The 19,101-nt window shown below is 58.4% G+C and overlaps 1 protein-coding gene across 1 annotated transcript in view; it reads right to left on the bottom strand.

The window, feature by feature from the left end:
• KCNH6 (potassium voltage-gated channel subfamily H member 6) overlaps window positions 1–12,097 on the bottom strand; it is a 31,069-nt gene extending 18,972 nt beyond the window's left edge. The window contains 4 exon segments of the mRNA XM_030966098.1: window positions 741–896; window positions 8,759–8,989; window positions 12,023–12,073; window positions 12,076–12,097. Of these exon segments, the coding sequence (XP_030821958.1) occupies window positions 741–896; window positions 8,759–8,989; window positions 12,023–12,073; window positions 12,076–12,097 (460 nt within the window).
• Window positions 12,098–19,101: the final 7,004 nt, after the last annotated feature.

Here is a 19,101-nt window from a genome sequence, read left to right as displayed (position 1 = left end):
ATTTAGAATCACAGCTCTTTGTCAGGTCTAACATCTGAATATCCACATCCCCTCAAGAGCCTCACCACAGCTTCCCTTTGATCCAGTCTTCCCAAAAAAGGGAATTTGAGTTTTCCACTGCCTGCAAAACCCTAGGATGAGCCTAGGAGAGCGGGGAATAGCCTGAAGCTGGGGCAGGCTGAGCCGTTGCAGTGCAGCCATCCTTGTGCCATTGGCCTGCAGTGACACCCCCGCAGCACAGCCATGCTCTTGGTGACACCAAATGTCCCCTGGCCCTCCTGGTGACCCCGCACACAAGTCCTGCCCCACAGCAGCACCTCCAGCCCGAGCCAGTGTTAAATATGCAAAAGATCCAGCAAGGCAGGGGGGCTCACAGGGGGGACCCCACAGCTCCACTTCCAGCGAGACCTCCCCTCAAAAATGCACCATCCCATGCAGAACAGGCTGGGCAGTCCCCAGCCCTGTTCCCCAGGTCTCTGGGATTGCAGGAAGTGTATGCAGGCAGCTGTGAAGGCAAGGGGAGCCCAGCTGGCTCAAACAGCCTTTCCCCATCCAGCTGGCGTTTGGCTGGACCAGTCCCTGAGCAGGCAGAGCTGCGGCTGTGCAAAAACACAAACCTCTTCCCATGCAGGATCCTGCCCAGACACAGAGGCATCCTTCAGTCCCCCCGTGCTCCCAAACAAGCCCCGGGATGAGGATGCTGCGCTGCCCTCCCGGCCCCGCCGCCCCCGGGCACGCACCTTTGTTCCAGCTGTGCGACAGGCGCCGGTGCAGGCTCCGCCCGGTGCTCTTGGCGATCAGCTGGGCCAGATCCTCGAAGTTGAGGATGAACATGATGACGACGCCTTCCTCGTTCTTCACAGGCACCACATCCACCAGGCAGCGGAAACACGAGGCTGCCGAGCAGAGACAGGATCAGGGGGGCTGCTCAGGAGACCCTGACCTCCCCCTCCCCTCCAGCACCAAATTCTTTCGGCAGAAAAGTGGGGTTTTGAGCACCCTGATGGATGTAATCCCTGCTGGTGGGCATGGAACATGATCTGAGCCCTGGGAAAGGGCCATATCCCTGAAGCATCCCAATCACACTGATCACATCTCTTTTTTTCTGTCCCAGACAGTCATTTATATTAATGTACTTGAGAGCAGCAATTAAAGAGTGAGTAATTAAGAACTCAGGAAGTCCCAGGTAGTGGTTTAACCTCATTAAGCATCCTGCTTGTAATCACGCTGCAGTTAATTGCCCTGCAATCACCAGGCAGTTTTTGGGGATGGGATGCAGGCAACGGGGGTGAGCCCACGTGGGCAGCAGGACCAGTCCCCAAGGACATTCCCTAGAGGCATGGCATGGCCAGGCATGGCCTTGTCTTGTCCTGCCACGGGGAAACTGAGGCACAAGGACTGGCTCAGTGTCCTGGGACTGATGGAGGCTGTGAGGAGCATCCCAAATATATCCACAGGGATTTTCCTGTTGGATGTCAGCTCGACCCTGTGGCTCTTCTCGTGCAGCAGCCAGCACCAGTCTGCAATTAGAGGCAATTGAAAACACCTGCAGGTCTTTTCCAAAGCACCCAGTGAAGGACACAGGTGGTTCCCCACCTCCTTTGCCAGCTTTAGTCCCACCAAATCCTCCAAAAAAACCTATAATCACTGAGTCCCTTCCTTGAACTGTCTGCTGTTGCTTTGGCACTGATGGGAGCAAGACCCCCAAACCAGAGCCACTGCCAGTGACACCCCCACAGCACAGCCATGCTCTTGGTGACACCAAATGTCCCCTGGCCCTGCTGGTGACCCCGCACACAGGTCCTGCCCCACAGCAGCACCTCCAGCTCAAGCCAGTGTTAAATATGCCAAAGATCCAGCGAGGCAGGGGGGCTCACAGAGGGGACTGCACAGCTCCACTTCCAGCGAGACCTCCCCTCAAAAATGCACCATCCCATGCAGAACAGGCTGGGCAGTCCCCAGCCCTGTTCCCCAGGTCTCTGGGATTTCAGGACGTGGATGTAAACCCTCCCAGGCTCCTATCCCAAACCTCCCAGAGATGATGGAGCTCGCAGGTACCATCGCAGGCCATAGGGAGCCAAGCCAGCTCCCTGCCCGGCAGGGCTGCAGATCGCTGATCCCGCCTTTGCCCGGGGATTAGCGGCCGGGCAGGGACGCGGACCCGGCGCTCCCGCTCCGGCCGTGGCCGCGCTCCAGCCGGGAGGGGCACGCCGGCCTTCCTGCGTATAATTTTAAGGAGCTCAGGGCCTCCCGTAATCAGGAGCAGATGGCCGGCATCGGGCAACTTCAAAATCTGCTGTGACGTCAGGGATGTGCACATACACGGACACACACACAGGCGCAAGAACGGGAAAGAAATGGATATGGTGAAACCTGCTTAAAGACCCCAGCAGCTGGGATTTGTTCGTTTGTTCTTTCTTTCTCTCGCTTTCTCTCTTTTTCTATCTCTCTCTCCACTTCTCGCCAAAGGGAGAGGAAATCCACTTAAATGTGTGAGCTGGGGAGGAGAGAGTGGATTTTTGGCAGCAAAGCTGTTTGGGGGGCTGCATGGCACGTGACAGGTTAGCTCTGTGTGGAGCAGGAAGGATAGAGCTCCTTTCCCTCCCTTTATCAGGATTTTTAGGGCTCTTTAGATGAAGAGGTGCCCTGTAAGTGCTGCAGAGTGAATGAGGTGGCACATGCCCCGTGGGGTGACACGGTGCCATCCCCAGGATGCCACAGCTCTGCCGGTGTTGATGCTGGCACTGGTGTGTGCAGGGGAGCCCGCTCAGCCCACTGCTTTCTCCTTTGGTGTGTTAGAAAATGAAGAGTTTTTTTTCTCCCCCAGGGGTGATTTTGAAGCATCACTGACCTCCTGGAACCCACAAGGTTCACTGGCATGGGCAGCCATCAACCCCATGCTTCCCTCTGGAGTGGGAATTCTGATCCAGACAGCCCAACCCTGGCTCAGCTGCTCTGCCCTCCTGCATTCCTTCACTGCCTCAGGTCCTTCCTAAGTTCCTCCATGGCAGAGGGAGGGGATGGGCTCTGAGCTGTTCTCAGGGGTCCTAGATCCTGGCAGGCCCTGTGTGGCACAGGAAAGGGTTAATGCCATGGCCAGTGCTGAACAGCTGAAAACTGGGCCCAGTTACATCCAGTTGGAGGGATATAAGGAGCAGCTGGGAGGCGGCTGGGGGTGGGTTTGGGTGGCAGCTGGTGCCTGGTTTGATCCTGCAAATCTGGGAGGTGCTGAGCTTGAGCAGCCCTGGCCAATGTCACTGTGAGCCCCTCACTGATCCCTTCTTAAATTAAATAAAATAGACAATTTCTGTGGGGAGGGAACTACAGCAATAATCCAGTCTAACTGCCTGGCCAATTCAGGGTTGGCCAAAAGTTAATCCCCCTCCAAAACCAGGGCAATCACCCCAAAATTGGTCCCAACAGGCACAGCCCTGCTCAGACCCACATCTCACAGCATGGAGGTGTCAAGGGAATGAGGGAGGATCAGGGTCAGGGATGGGAGCAGCACATTCCCTTAAGCCTGGCCCAAAGACAGGGCATTCCCCCAGGATTTGGGGTCTGTGCAGCTGTGATTTGGGGTACCCCCAGCTCTGTGGAGAGGCTGCAGCTGGGAGAGCCGTGGCGCTCTCTGCCCTGACTCAGTTTCCCTATGCTGAGCCAGCCTGGGCTCTGCTGAAGGCTGAGCCTCCTCATCCTTCTTCCCAAAAGCCAGGCCCTGAGCCAGCCCCAGGAGGCACCTCAGGCCTGCCCTCCCATCCTTGCTCCTCCATCCACTGTCCCCATCCATCTCCCTGTCTCTCCCCTTCAGCTGTTCAGCTAATCTGTCTCCATCCATCTAATTTTATCCAGCCACCAAACGATCTCTTGGAGGAGCCCTGGGGGGGATTCACAACCTGCCTGTGCTCTGTGGCCACCAGCATGAGGGTGCCTGTGCCCATCTGGGGTGAAACCCAGCCCGGGGGCTGCAGACAGGGCTTGGCAGGTGGGGTAGGACAGGGATGCTGCTTTGAAGGGTCCCACAGGAAAACCAGCTGAACTTCCCTAAACTTCTGTTTGACCCTCCAGCACCCAGCTCCCCCGAGCTGAGCGAGTGCCTGGAGGTTTGTGCTCTCTGACCCGCCGTGTCTTCTGACCTTGATAAAAGCCAACACTTAATAACAATAAAAATGTCATTGCTGGGGGCCCTCCCTGCCTGTCCCCTTATCCCCTGCAGGCAGCAGTGGTTAATGCATTTGTCATCAGTATTGTCATCAGTATCATCAGTATTAAACTAATCAACAGGACACGGGGGTTTCCAGAGCCGGACACAAGCCAGCATTGTTATGAATATTAAAAAAGAGAGCTATTAATCTGTGCCTGGAGCTCTTCCCCAGGCAGGGAGATTTAATCTGCAGGGTCTCATGGCACAGTGGCTAAAGCTAGAGTGGGATTATATAAAGGAGCAGAGGAGAGGGGCTGGGAAGGGCACGGAGGGGACGGGAATGGAGCAGAGCTGTGCTCTGGGGATGGCTGGCACGCCCAGAGAGGAGCCTGGAGGACCAAGCTGTGTTCCCATCCTGGGATAAATCAGTGTCGGGGCTGGGTGGAACTTCAAAGGGAAGTGCAGATTGCTGGGAGGCCCTAAAGCAAATCCCTGAGCTGGGATGGAAAAAAATGGAGAGAGAGTCTGAGCTATGGGAGATTGGTCACTCTTGGGACCTGGGGTGAGCCCCTGCAGGTCTGCATCCCCCTGCACAGAGAGGGAATGTGCAACACAGGGTCTGCCCTGGACCCTCTCCCCACACCCAGACAGGGCATCAGGAGACTGAAACCTGCCGGACACCAGGACAGCAAAAAAAATGACCTTATTAAGTAACATCAGTGGGACAGAGGTTCCCCTGTGCAGGGATTTGTGTGCTTACAGGCCTTGCTGGCTGGAAGCAGCAGTGGGGAGGGAAAACCAGGAGTGTCAATGGCTGAGGGTACCCACCAAAATGTTGCCACAAGAAAGATGCAAGCCTAGCAGGGTGCTTTTGGGTGCAGCTGGAAGGATGCTCTGAAGCCAAAAGGGGTCCTGGATCAACACAGTGGGTTGGCAAAATGCATCTTAGCTCTGCCAGGGCAGAGATCTCAGGAAAAAGGAAAGAAAAAAAAAAGCCTGCTCCAGGCAGCATTCTTGGAGGTGCTGGGAATGATCTGGGCCTGTCCTTTTGCTCATGGGACATCAGGTCCAAGCAAAAAGCATCTGTGGGGATGAAAAATGTGCCTCTTCCAGCTCTCTGCCCTGGTCACACTGGCCCTGGGGCACAGGCAGGGCAATGGGGGTGCCTGGAGCTGCAGCACAGCCGTGCCAAGGATGGCAGAATTGGCTCTGCAGATCGGGATCTCTGGTCCCAGAGCTTTTGCCATTGTGAGGAGGGATGTTTATAAGTTCCCATCTGGAGCTGGGCTCTGCTGTCCATGCCTTTCCCGAGGTCACAGACTGACCCTTAAAGCAAACAGCAAGCAGCAAACAGCCCTAGCTTGGCATAAACCCCATGGGTTTGTACAAGCCAAGAGCTCCACTTGGGGTTGGGGTTTGTCAGCTGGCTGTGCCTTCCTACTCCTCTAACACCCAAGAAGCCCCCTTAGTGCTGCCTTGACCCCACCATGGGGCAGCAGCAGAGGCTCTCTGGGGCTGCCAGCACCAAATCCCTGACAGTGCCAGGATGCAGCAGCTGCTGGTGGGATTTGCCCTCCTGCTCCCAGCGCCCCCGTTGGGCACGTCACATGCTGCTGTTTACAAAGCTGTGTGGAGAAACCCTGCTTGGATCCATCCCCCTGCCTTAGCCAGGCTTGCTGGCAGCAGCTGCTGGAGAGGGGCAGTGCCACGGATGTGCCCTGGGCTGGGGACAAAGGGGACAAGTCACATGAGTGCCCCTGCCCCCTTTGGGTGTGGTGGCACTTCCCAACCCATGCCTGCTCAGGCCCCCATTGCTGTGGGGGGTATGCTGAGGGGCACAGGGCACCCCAATCACTCTCTGACCCTCCCAAAGGAAAATCCTGGCCTCTGCAGCAGTGTTATGAGTTTGCTGGCCTGATCCCAGTCCCTAATCCCAGTTCCATGGGGACTGACACGAACTGCTGCTGGAGGGGACAAGCTGTGGGCTCTGCCTAGGAAAGGACAGGGTGGAGGGGCTGGGGCTGCCCCAGCAGCTGCTCCAGCTGTCGCAGCCACATCTCCCCTTTCATATTCATCAGCATCACATTCACGCAGATTAAGCAGAGCGAGTGCCACCAGCTGCTGCTGCTCAGGCCATGCTGGCACTGTGGCACTCAGCACCTGTGGCCACCTCCTGCTCTGGGGACCCCGTGAGCCCTGGCCAGCGGCCTTCGCTGCAAAGCACAAACCCACCTAGGGAGGGAAAAAAACCAGCCCTGGCTGCAGCTCAGCTCCTCAGTGTCATCCTCAGAGGATGCTGGAGGATTTGAGCTCGCCCTGGCCACAGTGGACAGTGCGTCTGCAGGGCTGGGGGCTGTGGCTGCTCCTTGCTGCAGCAGGAGCTGATCCCGTGCTGACCCCCCTGTCTGGGCCAGCTCCAGCTGTGTAGCATCTTGTAAGGAAATTAACTTTTCACTGATCTCCCAGCTTTGAGCTGGGGATTAGAGCCCACACGCGCTGCGAACGGGCTCTTCCCTCTTTCCAAAGCCTTTTTGGGGCTGGGATGGCAGGGAGGGACAAGGTGGGCTCGTCCCACCTTCCCCCATGGGAAGGTTCCATTCTTGGTTCCATTTTGGAGCTGGGCTCACTGTTGGCACCCCTGGCTCGTTTGGCTCTGTTTATAATTATAATCAGGTGATGAGAGCACGGACATCCATGTGGGGACCGAGGAGCCAGGCTGTCCCCAGGGACACGCATCCCCCATCTCTCAGCATCCTGCCTGACCCCAGACACCCTTGGGTGGCCCCTTCCTACCTGCCTCCCTCCATCCCACCCTGGCCCTGCTCGGGTGTCTCCAACGGGCAGATTTTGGGTTTCATATTGCCTCTGTCAGCCAGAAAAGCGAGGAAACAACCCCGCGAGCTGCAGAGCCGGGAGTACCGCAGTAATAAACAGCAGGTCGAGGCTGGAGATTGGTGCTGCTGGTATGAAAAAGAGGACAGGCAGGTTCGGAGCTCCGCTGGCTAATTAAGCAGCAGCTCCCTATAATGCAAAAGCCTTTTCTTCGCCGATAAGACCCATTTATAATGGGCCGAGCGGTCGCAGGCTGAGTGCTGGGGGGAAACAATTGGAAAGCATGCTGCTGGTGGGGCTGGGTTTTAAAAATAGACATGAAGGGTTTGCTTCTGGGCTTTTTTTATTTTTTCCCCCTCTTTTTTAATAAAAAAGAGAAGAAAGCAGCTCAGAGCTGCAATGAGAGTTCCCCATAGCCTAGAGGAAGAGCAGGGCTCTGAGGACAGCACCGAGCATCCCGTGAGCCCAGCAGGAATGCTTCAAAGCAGGGAGCACGGTGATGCATCAGGCTCAGAAGCCAAGTAGTCCCCAGGGACGGAATGGGAAACCATCCTGAGGGAGGGAGGGAGGAAATGGACCAGGGCTGCACATGCTGTCCTTGCCACAGCCAGTGCACAGCCACTGGCACTGGATGGGAGCAGGGGCACAGCGTGTGCCACTTCTCTGTGTGTCTCCCTCACTGCGCTGGGCTCCAGCCAGGCCCTGCAGCTGCTGCAGGGGGGGACTTGCACCCAGACCTGGCACCACTCATGGCCCCTCTCCACCCAGGAGTGCCCCACAGGAAGAGCCTCGACCGAGTGGCCCGATCCTGCCACCACAGAGGGTCAGGTCCTGCCGGGATAACGCCGGGATAACACGCAGAGGTGCTGCCAGTGAATAACTCCGATACGCTGGCACCTGGATGCCAGCCCGGGAGATAGGGTCTGGGAGGGAGGCCAGGACACCTGGGTGCCAGCCCCCAAGATAGGGTGCTGGGCTGGGAGCCAGGGTTCCTGCCTGCTTCTTCCTTTTGCTTCCTGTGGTTCTCCTCTAACCGGCTGTCCGGGAGCTGCCAGCAGTGGGGTGCAGCCCTGTGCTCAAGCCAAGCCCCATCAATACAATCTGAAGCAATGGGAAAGCTCCATAGGTTAAAAAAAGGAAACACTTCGTATTTTTAACCTCCTGCGAGCACTGGACCTGCATTTCCCTGCCCCTGGGAGCCCTGGCCACTGATGTTTTGCAGCATCAAGCACTAAATATTTATTTAACTTCCTGCCGTATTAGAACTAATCACTCGTATTTTCCATCAAAGCTTCATTTTCATCTTAACGTAATTCCATCTGCGCACGCACAGCCGCATCCTGCTCACTGGAAAGGCAGCTCTGAGGCCGTTGGCTGCACCCACTCTCAGCAGAGATGGGGGGTCTGTCTCATCTCATCTCAGAGCACAGACTGGGAGACCTGTGTCCAAGCCTGCCTTCTCCATGGATTCTCATTCCTGGTGCAGGGATCCCACAAGCAATGACATAGCTTGTCCCAGGAGCTCCGAGCCATCCCCAAGCACTCACAAATGACCTGATTCCCAAATAATCTGACAACACCCTCTATTGCTCAAGGTCCCAATGTGCTCCGTGATAGCAGAGATGCCTCCATCCCACCAGGAGCCACCACGGATTTGTTCTCAGCAAATTCCTGAGCCTGGGTGCAATCCTGATGTGTTTGTGTCCCACCACTGGCTTCCCACAGCCCCAGTGCAGGGCAGGTCCCACCGCCCACCTCTGGCTCACCCCACGGAGTGGCTCTTACTGTCTTTGCGGTAGTAGAGGATCTCCAGCTTGCACTCCTCGGAGCCCAGCAGGGCCTGGGTGAGCTGGGCAATGGAGCTCTTGGTGGTGTCGGGGCCCGTGAGGAAGTCGCAGGTGCAGGGCTGCTGCATCACCTCCACGCGCGAGTAGCCGAACATCTCGCAGAAGCCGTCGTTGCAGTAGATGATGGCACAGTTCTCCATCTGGGCGTTGGCAATGAGGAACTTGCGGTCTGCAGGGAGGCAGGAGAGACAGCACGAGGCTTAGAGGGGTGGTGGGGAGCCACCGAGCTTGTGATTTTTGATGTCACCTGCTGTGGGGCTCGTGCAGAGACAGGGGACACTGGGGACACTGGGGACAGCTCTGTGGGGACAGTGGCTGACCTCAGCCCACACAGTCCCAGGACTGCTCTGCTCTTCAGAGAGAGAAAGTGTCCCCATTTCAGTGTGAATTTGTGGCTGTGGGGACAGGGGGACCCAAAGAGGGGTTCTCAGTGGAGGCAGTTTTGCTGGGATTGGCCAATCCCTGCAGCCTTGACATTTCACCACAGGCATGTGGGGACTCTCTGCTGTCTAATGGGCAATCTGTCCCTGACCGGCACTGCAGGCAGAGGGGAGAGCTGCAGCCTCTATCCCTTCCCAGGAGCTTATCAGGGACCTGAGTTATCTCAGAGACTTTCCACCCTTGCTCAGATTTGACTGAAGTCAGGCAAGGGGCAAGAGGAGGAGTGAGTGTAAGGCTTGGCTTCATGGGAAGCAGGGGTGAAACCCATCACATTAATGATTCTCCTAATGTTTTATAGGATAATTGTGCCTTTGGGCTGAAGGTGAAATCCAGACTCTGCTGGGCTTTGTGGCGCCTGTGCTCAAAAAGTAAAGTGCTTAAGGGAAGGAAAAGGGAAACTGAGGCAGAGAGTGGTGCTGCCCCATTCCCTCCTGGTGCTGGAGCCGCCTAGGCTGGGCTGGGGCCAGACTTGCTGCCTTGCCAGGGTGTGTGGCAATGCTGCACAGCCCACGTCATCCAGCCCACATGGAGCCACTTCCATCCTTATCTTGGGGTGAGCTCTGATTTGGTTTGATTTTGGGGATTTTTTAAAGGATATTGGGGAGTGCTGGGCTCTGGGACAGGTTTGCTGGGATGTGACAGGGGGCTGGATGATCATGTGGTGAATGCCATATTCCCCCCAGCACCATCTCCCTCAGCATTTGTCATCAGCTCTGGGCTGGAGCTGAAGGCAAGTCTGAGCAGAGGGTCCATTTGGAGGTTGCCTCCCAGCCCAGACCCCAATTAATCTCCTGGATTACCCAGGAATGGCATCTGCAGCTTGCGTGCTCCAGAACCCTGCTGCACTCCAGCCTCATGGGGAATTTCACCCAAATGCAAGAGAAACCTCTGCACAGCTGTGGCACCGAGTGCTGGGACCTGCTGGGGTGGGGGGACACCTCCCGGGCACATCAGGGCTGTCCCCAATGGCACCTGCAGGGTCCCAGCTCTGCAGGACGCCTCCCAGTAAAACCAGTGTCCCCAGGGATGCTGCACAAGTCTCCTGCTTCATTTCACCCTCTGGCAGCCCCTTGGTAGCCCTTTCTGGGGGACTCCCACTCTGGAAACCCTTCCCTTTCCCACACAGGGCTGGTGCTGGTGCCGATGCTGCAAACAGCACAAACCGCCACAGACAAATGTTTCCCAGTTCCTTCTACCTCCAAATTGCTTTGCCAGCACTAGGAGGGGACCTCCTCCCAAAGCCCTGCTCCTGGGGCACACTCCCCACCTGTGATGAACAGTTTTCCCATCCAGTGTCAGCTCCATGGACTGGATCCAGTCTGGATCCTGGCTGGGCTGGCGCAGGACAGGATTTACAGGGCTGGCAGGGCGCCGGAGCAAGCTGTGCTGAGCACAGGGATGTGACCACGACCAGGATGGGAAGGAGCTGCAGAGCCAAATCTCCTTGGGGGGTTTTGTCACCCCCAGTTTGCTTTCTGTCCTGCTCTCACCTGCAGATTTCCCCTTGGTCCCACAATTCAGGGCTCTGCACCAGCCCTGGCAGGGAAGAGCTGGGCCCCTCTGGCTGCAACGGGGACTCGCCAGGAGCAGCTACACCCATGGGAGCTGCGGTGCTGGGGGCGAGGGCAGCACCCACAGGCACGGGAGAACTCGTTGCCTGTAGCAAAGATGTATTAGGTGTGCTGGTTTGCTGTCTCCCAACACCTGCCACAGCACGAAACTGCCGCGGGGGAGCGTGGGGCGACGTTTGGGCAGAACCCAGCTGGTGCCCGACATGGCTGGCAGGGAACGGGCAGGGAGCGGGCAGGGAACGGGGTCTGGCTCCGTTCTCCTGTCACGCCTCACCGCCTGGCCCCGCTGCTCCCCAGCCGCCGCTTCCCAGGGGGAACTGATAGGAACCAGCGACAGTTTTTCTCACTTTCCATCCCCAGGGTCACGTCAGTCACTGCCAGGCCAGGCAGCGCAGAGCCTGCAGGGATGGCAGCGCCAGGGAATTTGCCCACTCGGGAAACTTGGACACCCACAAAAAAAAACCCAAAAAACCCACAGTGAGCCGGGGCAGTGCGGGGAGGGGGGGTGTGCACGGCCCCGGCACCCCACAGCAGCCCCCCGAGCTCAGTTTTTGGGGGACCCCGGTACCCTGGTCCCCTCCCGTCATCCCCAGCATTGTAGGGGGGACCCAGCCCCGTTGGGGTGCCCAGAGAGTGGGAGCGAAACCCCTGCGCCCCCACCCAGCCACACGCAAACCCCAGCGCTCCCCTATGTGCACGGACTTTTCCCTGTATTTGATACGAAACCAGCCCCAAAATTCATATAAAGGGATTACTCGGAGCAACAGCAAATGGCAACGTTTCACCAGGGACGGCGGCCGCCGGGAGCGCAGAGTTGAAGGCAAACAGGCGGCGAGCCCGACTGCGCTGGGGTACACCCTGTCCCCTCATCCAGCCGGCCGGGACCCCCTCCCCGCCAGCCCCGGCACCCCGTCCCAGCCCGGGGACCGGGGGTTCGCGGTGTCCCCGGCCCCCGGGGAAACACCGAGGCCGGGATGGCTCGTCCCCCGGTGTCGCCTGTCTATAAATACCCGCGGGGACACTGCCTGGCTGTCGCCCACCCTCTCCCCCCTCGGGAGGTCACAGGGGCGCCTCCGTGCCCCCGGGGACACCCTCCCGCCTTCCCCCCTCCTCTCCCCGCTGCGCTCCGAAGTTGGGGGGCCGCCCCGGCCGCGGGGGAGCGGAGCGGGACCGGAGGGTGCGGTACTCACTTTGTCCTTCAAATTTGCGAATGATGGTGTCCAGGTAGGTGTTTTGGGGGCCACATGGCCCCGGCGCACCGGCATCGCTCCGCTGCGCTCTGCGCGCCCCGGGAGCGGCGGAACTTGCCGCGGGCGCGGCGCGGAGCGCGGCCCGGCCCCGGAGCGGCGCGGCACGGCACGGCGCGGCCCCGCTCCGCCTCACCCCAGGGCTGACCGAGCTCTGGAGCCCAGCCGGCCCGGGGCTCCCATGCTCCCGGTGGCCGGAAGGGGGAACCCCTCCGCCCGCCCTGCCGCGCCCGGCCCGGGGCGGGGGCGGCCGGGGAAGATGAGGATGGGAGGGGGAAGCGGGGGGAGAGGAGGGGAGGACCCGCTTGAAAGCGGGAGAAAATAATAGAATAAAATAATAAAGAGTAGAAATCCCCAAAGTGCTTAGTCACCGCTGCCCCGGCCGGCCGGAGGCTCCGGGGGAGCCGTCAGCAGCAACAGCTGCCGGCCGGGCAGCGCGCACCCCCCGGCGGCCCCCGGGGCTCCCCCGAACCCCCCGGCATCCCGCACCCGCACGGCCCCGGCTGGCAGCGGCCCCCAGGGCGGGGGGGCTCCGGGGCGGGCCGGGGGCGCAGGTGGGTGCTGGGGGTGCGGGGGTGGGAGCCTTGAGGGGCTGGGGCAGAGCGTGCTGAGGGGTGAAAGAAGCTTTGGGGAATGGTTTGGGGGTGGAGGGAGAATCCCTGTGGGGCTTGGAGGGGTGGGGATGGGGTCCTCGGGGTGCTGGCAGAGGATGTCCTGGAGGGAGCGGGGTGTTGGAGCTGGAGGTTGTGCTGGGGATGTGGGGATTTGGTGGGAGTGCAGCTGCAGGGTGCTGGGGGCGCTGGAGGAAGGGGTGGTGAAAAAAGGGGTGCTGGAGAGGGGTGCTGGAGGAGGAGGAGGCACCGGGAGCTGGCGGGTGGGGACGGTGAAGGAGGATGGTGGAGGAGGGAGTGATGAAGAGCGCTGGGGTGCGGGGGGTGGCAGAGGAGGGGGTGCCGGGGTGCAGGGGGTGGTGCAGGCGGTGCCGAGGTGCAGGGGTGGCGCGGGGGAGGAGGAGATGCGGAGCTGCAGAGGCAGCGGAGGGGGGGCTGCTGGGTGCAGGGGTTGGAGGGGGCACTGTCTGCTGGTGCAGGGGGGCAGGAGCAGAGGACGGGGTGCTGAGGAAGGGGCGCAGCCCCAGTAGGGAGTGTCGGAGGGTGAGAATGGGGTGCAAGGGAAGGGGAGCGGGGGGGCTTTGTCGGGATGTTGGGGATGCCGGGGGGAGGTCAGGGTGCTCCCAGAGGTCCCCGAGGTTCCGAGGAGGAGGTCAGGGTGTTCCTGGGGTGCCGGGGGTGCTGGCCCCGCACCTGGCGCTGTCCAACCGAGGTGGTGCTGAAGGGGCGGGCGGGAGGGGGGACCGGCTGCTTCTTTTGGGGGCGGGGGGCTTGGCATGGGACGGCCCTGCCTGGCACAGGGCTCTGCGGGCACGGAAAATCCTTGAGGAACACGGAGCGTTCTGAGAGTCCTGAGAACTCTGAAGGACGTGGAGAGTCCGGAGTGTTCTGGGAGCTCTGGTGGGCATGGAGAAAACAGGAGGTTCCAGGGGTCACAGAAAGCCCCCATGGGCCCTGTAGAGCATGGGGCCCTGGTGGGTCCCCAGGTCTTTGTGGGACATCGGGGTCCCATGGTGATGCTGCACTGCTAGAGCAGATGTTCAGACCTAGCCCAATTCAATTCTTCCCCTGCCCACCTCATGGGTGGAGGCCAAGGGGACCAGCTCCTTTTCCTTCCTGAGAAATCCACTCTGGCTGACCCTCTTCTCCTGTGTCCACTGCTAAGGACAGTGTCCACTGAGGGGCTTTCTATTATTATTTTGTTATGCATGATTTTTCAGGCATGAAATTGCTCTAAGAGGATTATGGTCCATTATCATCAACAGAAGTGTTTTGCTGGGATTTTCAATTAATATTCCAGTGCACCTCAGTGATGTCCATGTGGACCAGGCCATGCCAGTGGGGCACTCGACCCACAGCATGGTTTGCCTGGTTTGCCTCCTGTCCCTTGGCCAGCACTGCAAGTGGGTGAGGCAAGTGCCCTTTCAGCCCATTTCGGAGGCTCAGTGCTGTTTTTATCTCCATCTCTCAGAGAAGTCAGCCTTCCCTAACGCAGAAAAACTTGTTCTATTGTTGAAGAGGGTGAAAAACCCATTATCTCCCCCCATCCACTCTGCACACTGCCTCTGCCGTGATTTACTGCGACTCGTGGAGGATGTTTTGCTCTATATTACACAGATGCAGCTTAATAGCATGGGGGAGGGAGAGGGACACAGAGTCCAGACTCCTGCCTTCTCTGTTTTCTTGTTGATATACTGTGTGACTCAAGGGAGACAGCTCTGTGCCGCAATTTCCTTTAGAAAATAGGGACATTGGTCACTTGGCCTGGTAAAACCTCTTTGAGATTCCTGGATGACCAGTTCTGCAGGGGAAAGCAAACCATTACTACTACAGCTAATATGATAGTAATTATGATTATTAATCACCAGGCAGTCAGGATTTAAGGTTGGCCTCCTGCCCTCCTCTCATCCCATAAATCAGCCCGGGATGTTCATGGACACGTCACGTGGAGGAGGATGTGTCTGACACAAAGGGCACGTGCCAGCCCAGAGCCCTTCTGGGGGGGTCCCCAGAGTGGAGGGTGGGGGCACCAGCACAGCTCTGGGGCAGGGAACACCCCTGGTCCCTCCAGCCCCTCTGCCAGGGCTGCAGTGACCCCAGCAAGGCTTGTCCTGCTCCAGCCATAGCTGTGGGGCCCCTTTCATCCCCTTTTCTCCAAGCAGGGCGTTTGTCCCAGCACGTGGAAGAGCCTCTCCTACCAGCCCTCTTCCCCACACAGCCCTTGCATTTGGAGCTGAGTCATGTCATTCTCTTTCAGGTTATTATTGACTAAGCTCCAGGAGCCTCCCATGGTTCTTGCAGTCCCCTCAGAGCTCCCCAGGCCCCTCAGTGCATCCCTGTAGGGGCAGCTCATCCATGCAGCTGCCAGTCCATGCCCTGCCCTCTTTGGAGCACTTTATGCCCAGACTTCTTTCAATTCCCTGGGTTTTAAGCATATGCTTGTAGTTAATCCTGCGCTTACATTTTATCCCAAATTGGAAAAATTGGGGTCTTTGAGCAAATTCTCCTGCTGTTCAAGTCAGCTGAAGGGCTCCCTCTAATTTAACTGAACAGTAATCCTCTCTCCCTGCCCTGCTCTCCTCCTCCTCCTCCCTCACTCAGTTCTACTTCTCCCCCCTCCTCCTCCTCCTCCTTTTTCTCCTCACGGAACGTTTTTGAGGTTTTACTCCTTTCCCCCTTTTTTTTTCCCTTCCTTCCCACACCCTGGGGAATCAGTGGGAAATTACCTGGTTTCCAAGGGCAGAGGAGACCTGGGTGCTTCCCGAGGGCGTCCTCCCCCTCCCTGCTCCTGGGATTTCTGATCTGTGCAGGAAATTATCACCTACTCAGCGAGGGGCTGCCCTGGGCAGACACAGGCACGTTGGGAAAGGAGTGCAGCCTTACTGGGGTATGGATTTGTGGTGGGAGGTGTGGGATGGAGGGGCTGGGAGCCCACTTGGATGCCAGCGTGGCAGCTGCCGGCTGGCACTTGCCAGGAGAAATGTTTGCCAACCGAGACACGACATTTCTGCCTCTTTCTGTAATTAGAGCCACACTGCAAACACAGCTGGGAAGGGAGAGACAGGGCTCTCGTGGTCCCCAAAGCTGCTTCCAGCCACCAGGACTGTCCCCAGGCACTCTCAGGTGTCCTTCTGCCTGGCATGGCTCATGCCCCTGCCTTGCCCTTCACCTTTGGAGGATGCTCCACGGACTTGACACGGGATGGAGGAATTTGGGCTGTAAATTTATTTTGCAGGTGGAAGGATGCTCCTTGTTTTGGCTCCTTTCTCTGCCTCGCCACTCCAAATCTTGATGTATTTTTTCAGGCTCTCACCTCCACACTGTTTGTTTGTTAAGTATGAAACAAAAACCCAAAACAGAGGTAAAAATGTGCAGCCAAATTGAACTCTCATCAGCCTGGGCCTTCCCAGCCCTGGAAGACTGTAAATCTGGAAAGGACTCGGTGACATTAAACCAAGTCACGGACGTTGTTTCCTGACAAAGCCACTTCCCACTTGTGAGTGGCAGGAAACGCCACGGCGACTCTGCTCTGGGCCGTGGCCACTCAGGTCATGGCATCCCCCTGGCACCCTGCCAGTCCCCACTGCACAGCAGGGGAAACTGAGGCACGGGACAGGCTCGTGACTCACCTGCCAGGAGGATGGATGGGGCCTGCAGGCTGCAATAACTCGTGATGCTGCAGGGAGGAGCAGGGAAAGGCAGCGTGCAGCGGGTCTGTCTGACTGGAAACTCCCCTGGGCAAGCGGGAAAGAGGAGCCTGTGCCAAATTCCCAGCACTTTTGGTGGGGAGAATTCTCTCCCTGCCACCTGGGATGCCTCAGTGGGACAGTGTCAGCTCAGGGGGGAGCCCCAAAGGGTGGGGACAGGTCCCCACCAGCAGTGGGACATGGGCAGAGCCTGTTTGGGGTCCTGCTGCTGGGGCACCCTGGGACAGGGCGATGTTGCCTGTGCAGGGCAGGGACTCTGTGGGGCTAGGGAGGGGATCAGCACAGCTGACACCCCTGCATGCATCCCCTGGGGAGGATGGCACCCCCCTGGTGCCCAGTGCATCCAGCCACAGGCAGGGATGGCACCCCTCCATCAAGGATGGACATCGGGAGGGTAGAGCTGTCGTTTGCCTTGGATCTGGCCCTGTCCCCCTTGGTAGAGAATTCCAGCTGAGCCATGGGGCGGGGAAGAGTCTGAACTTGCTTAGGGGGGGAATATGGGGTCTTGCCCCTCACCCCCAAATTCACCTTTACTCCCCTCAGCCCTGCTTGGGCAGTGGGAGGGAAGGATGGTGCTGACCAGAGCTCTCAGGGCCTGCAGGGATGGAGCTCTCCCAGTCCCTCCTGCGGCTCACTGCCTCCCTTCCACAATTCCTGTCCCCTGAGACCCCCCCAAGGCCACCTGGCCCCTCTCCCCTGCCCACGGTGGCCCCTTGGGATGGCCCCAGCTGCTGCCAAGCTGTGGCTGTGCATTTCCAGGCGCTCCCTGTCCCCGGGGAGGGGAATGTGAGGAACGCAGCCCGTGCACCCTGTCTGCTCCTGCCTGGCCACCCTCCGGCTAAGAATAGACCTGCCCTGGCCAGGCCCCACCAGCACCACGGGGCCGTGGGGTGTGGGAACCCCAGCCACCTTCCTGAGGGGAAAAATGGACCTAAAAAAAATGAAAAATGGGTTCCTCTGATTCCCAAAGGGTCCTTGTGCTGGTGAAGGGAACCCAGAGTGTTTCTTGCTTTGAATTCATGTGATTTTAAAGCAAATCTCCTCTGGAAGATCCGTGTGCAAGCAGGGGAGTGCAAAGCAGCCCCCCAAGCCTCAGTACCTGCTGCCTCCTGAGCTCCCCTCCAGGAGCTCTGTGAATTAAGGGGGAATCTCCTCCTTTTTTCTGCTTTTACGTTTCTTTTTTCTCCTTAGGGAGTGATTTTGCTGAGCCTCCTAATTTCAGCTGCAAGCATGATGCAGAAGGCAGAAGGCAGCAAAATCTCTCCAGATGTTATCACAACGGGGAAGGGAAATCATCCTTGGTTTAAAGCTATCTTGTAAAGCACTGCTGCCAGCTTGGCAGAGCCCTTGGGGCAAGAGCTGGCCCTCACTGCCCTCAAAAGTCTCACCCATGCCCCCCATCTCAGCCAAGAAGCTCCAGTGGAGCTCAAGGTGGGACCTTCAGCCTCCCCCTGGGCTGGACTGGGCATAACCTTGTGTCCAGCCCCATCTCCTGGGTGGACTTTGCACCTGTGTTGAAGGCAGCCTGGTGTCCAACCCCATCCCATCTGCTGCGTGGACCTTGGCCCCATGTGGAAGGTTGGCTGGTGTCCAATCCCACCTGCTGCACAGAGCTTGGACCTGTGCTGAAGGAGCCTGGTGTCTGCCTTGTCCTCTGCATGGCTGGTGGGCCTGGGCTGTGTGTGTGCCTCTGGACACAGCTCAGGGCACCCATCATCCACGCTCGTGTCCCTGGCAGGACAAACTCAGCTCCTGTGTGGATTCTCTGATGTCTAGCTAGGGCTGAGTGTTTGTTGCACTCCCTGAGTGACAGTGTTCAGTGTGGCTCTTTTTTTTTCCTTTTTCTTTTTTTTTTCTTTTTAATCCTCTTCTCCAGAAAGCAATTTTCATGAAACTTGCAGGATCTTGATGATCTTGGAGACCTCTTTTCCTCCACTAATGGGCCAGAAAGGAGCCAAGGAGCTCAAAATTACCAGCGAGGAACCGAGCTGGATGGAGCACACCTGCACCAGCCTGCTTTCCCAGGCTGAAAACACACTTGGCTTCCAGCTCAGCTCTCACCGTGCCAGGTCTGAGCTCCGTGAGCAATGCACTGCCGGGAAGGGGGGAGAGGAGGGAGCCTGGTGTGCCGGGATGGAAAGCAGATGCCCCGGGATGTGGGGAGGGAAGGACACGGCGTGAGAGCTGCTGGGGCTGCTGCTCGGGGTCTGGGGCTGTGGCAGAACCACGGAAGGTTGGGGTGCCACCTCCCCGTGGGCGTCCTGCGCTCGAGGAGATGGAAAGCAAACAAACAGCCGAGCGTGGGCGGGCAGACACCTGCCTTGTGCTCCTCTGCCAGGTGCACGGAGCCGCTCCCAAGCCTCAGCTTCCCATGACCGAGGGCAGAGGCCATGGGATGGGATAGGCAAGGGTGGATCATCCGGATCCCCTCATTTCCCCTGCTGCTTCGGGCTGCAGCAGATCACAGCTCTTTAAGGCTGCAATAATCCCCAGCCTGGGATTAGTTTTGCACCTAATCACTGCAGAACAAATAGGAAGTTTTATTTACAGAAGCAGAAGAAAGACGAGGCTGGGGATGGGGAGGACGTGGGGGGGACGGGTGGGCCTCAAAGCACGGCTGATCCCAAGATAATCAGGAGCTGGAGGGCAGGAGGCGATCGCTGACCTTGGAACCCCCTGCCCGGCTCTTACGTAAGCGTGGCAC

The sequence above is a fragment of the Camarhynchus parvulus genome, chromosome 27 (genome assembly GCF_901933205.1).
Source record: "Camarhynchus parvulus chromosome 27, STF_HiC, whole genome shotgun sequence".
NCBI lineage: Eukaryota > Metazoa > Chordata > Aves > Passeriformes > Thraupidae > Camarhynchus > Camarhynchus parvulus.
The sequence above is the reverse complement of the archived record's forward strand: the minus strand, read 5'-3'. Positions and strand labels throughout refer to the sequence as shown.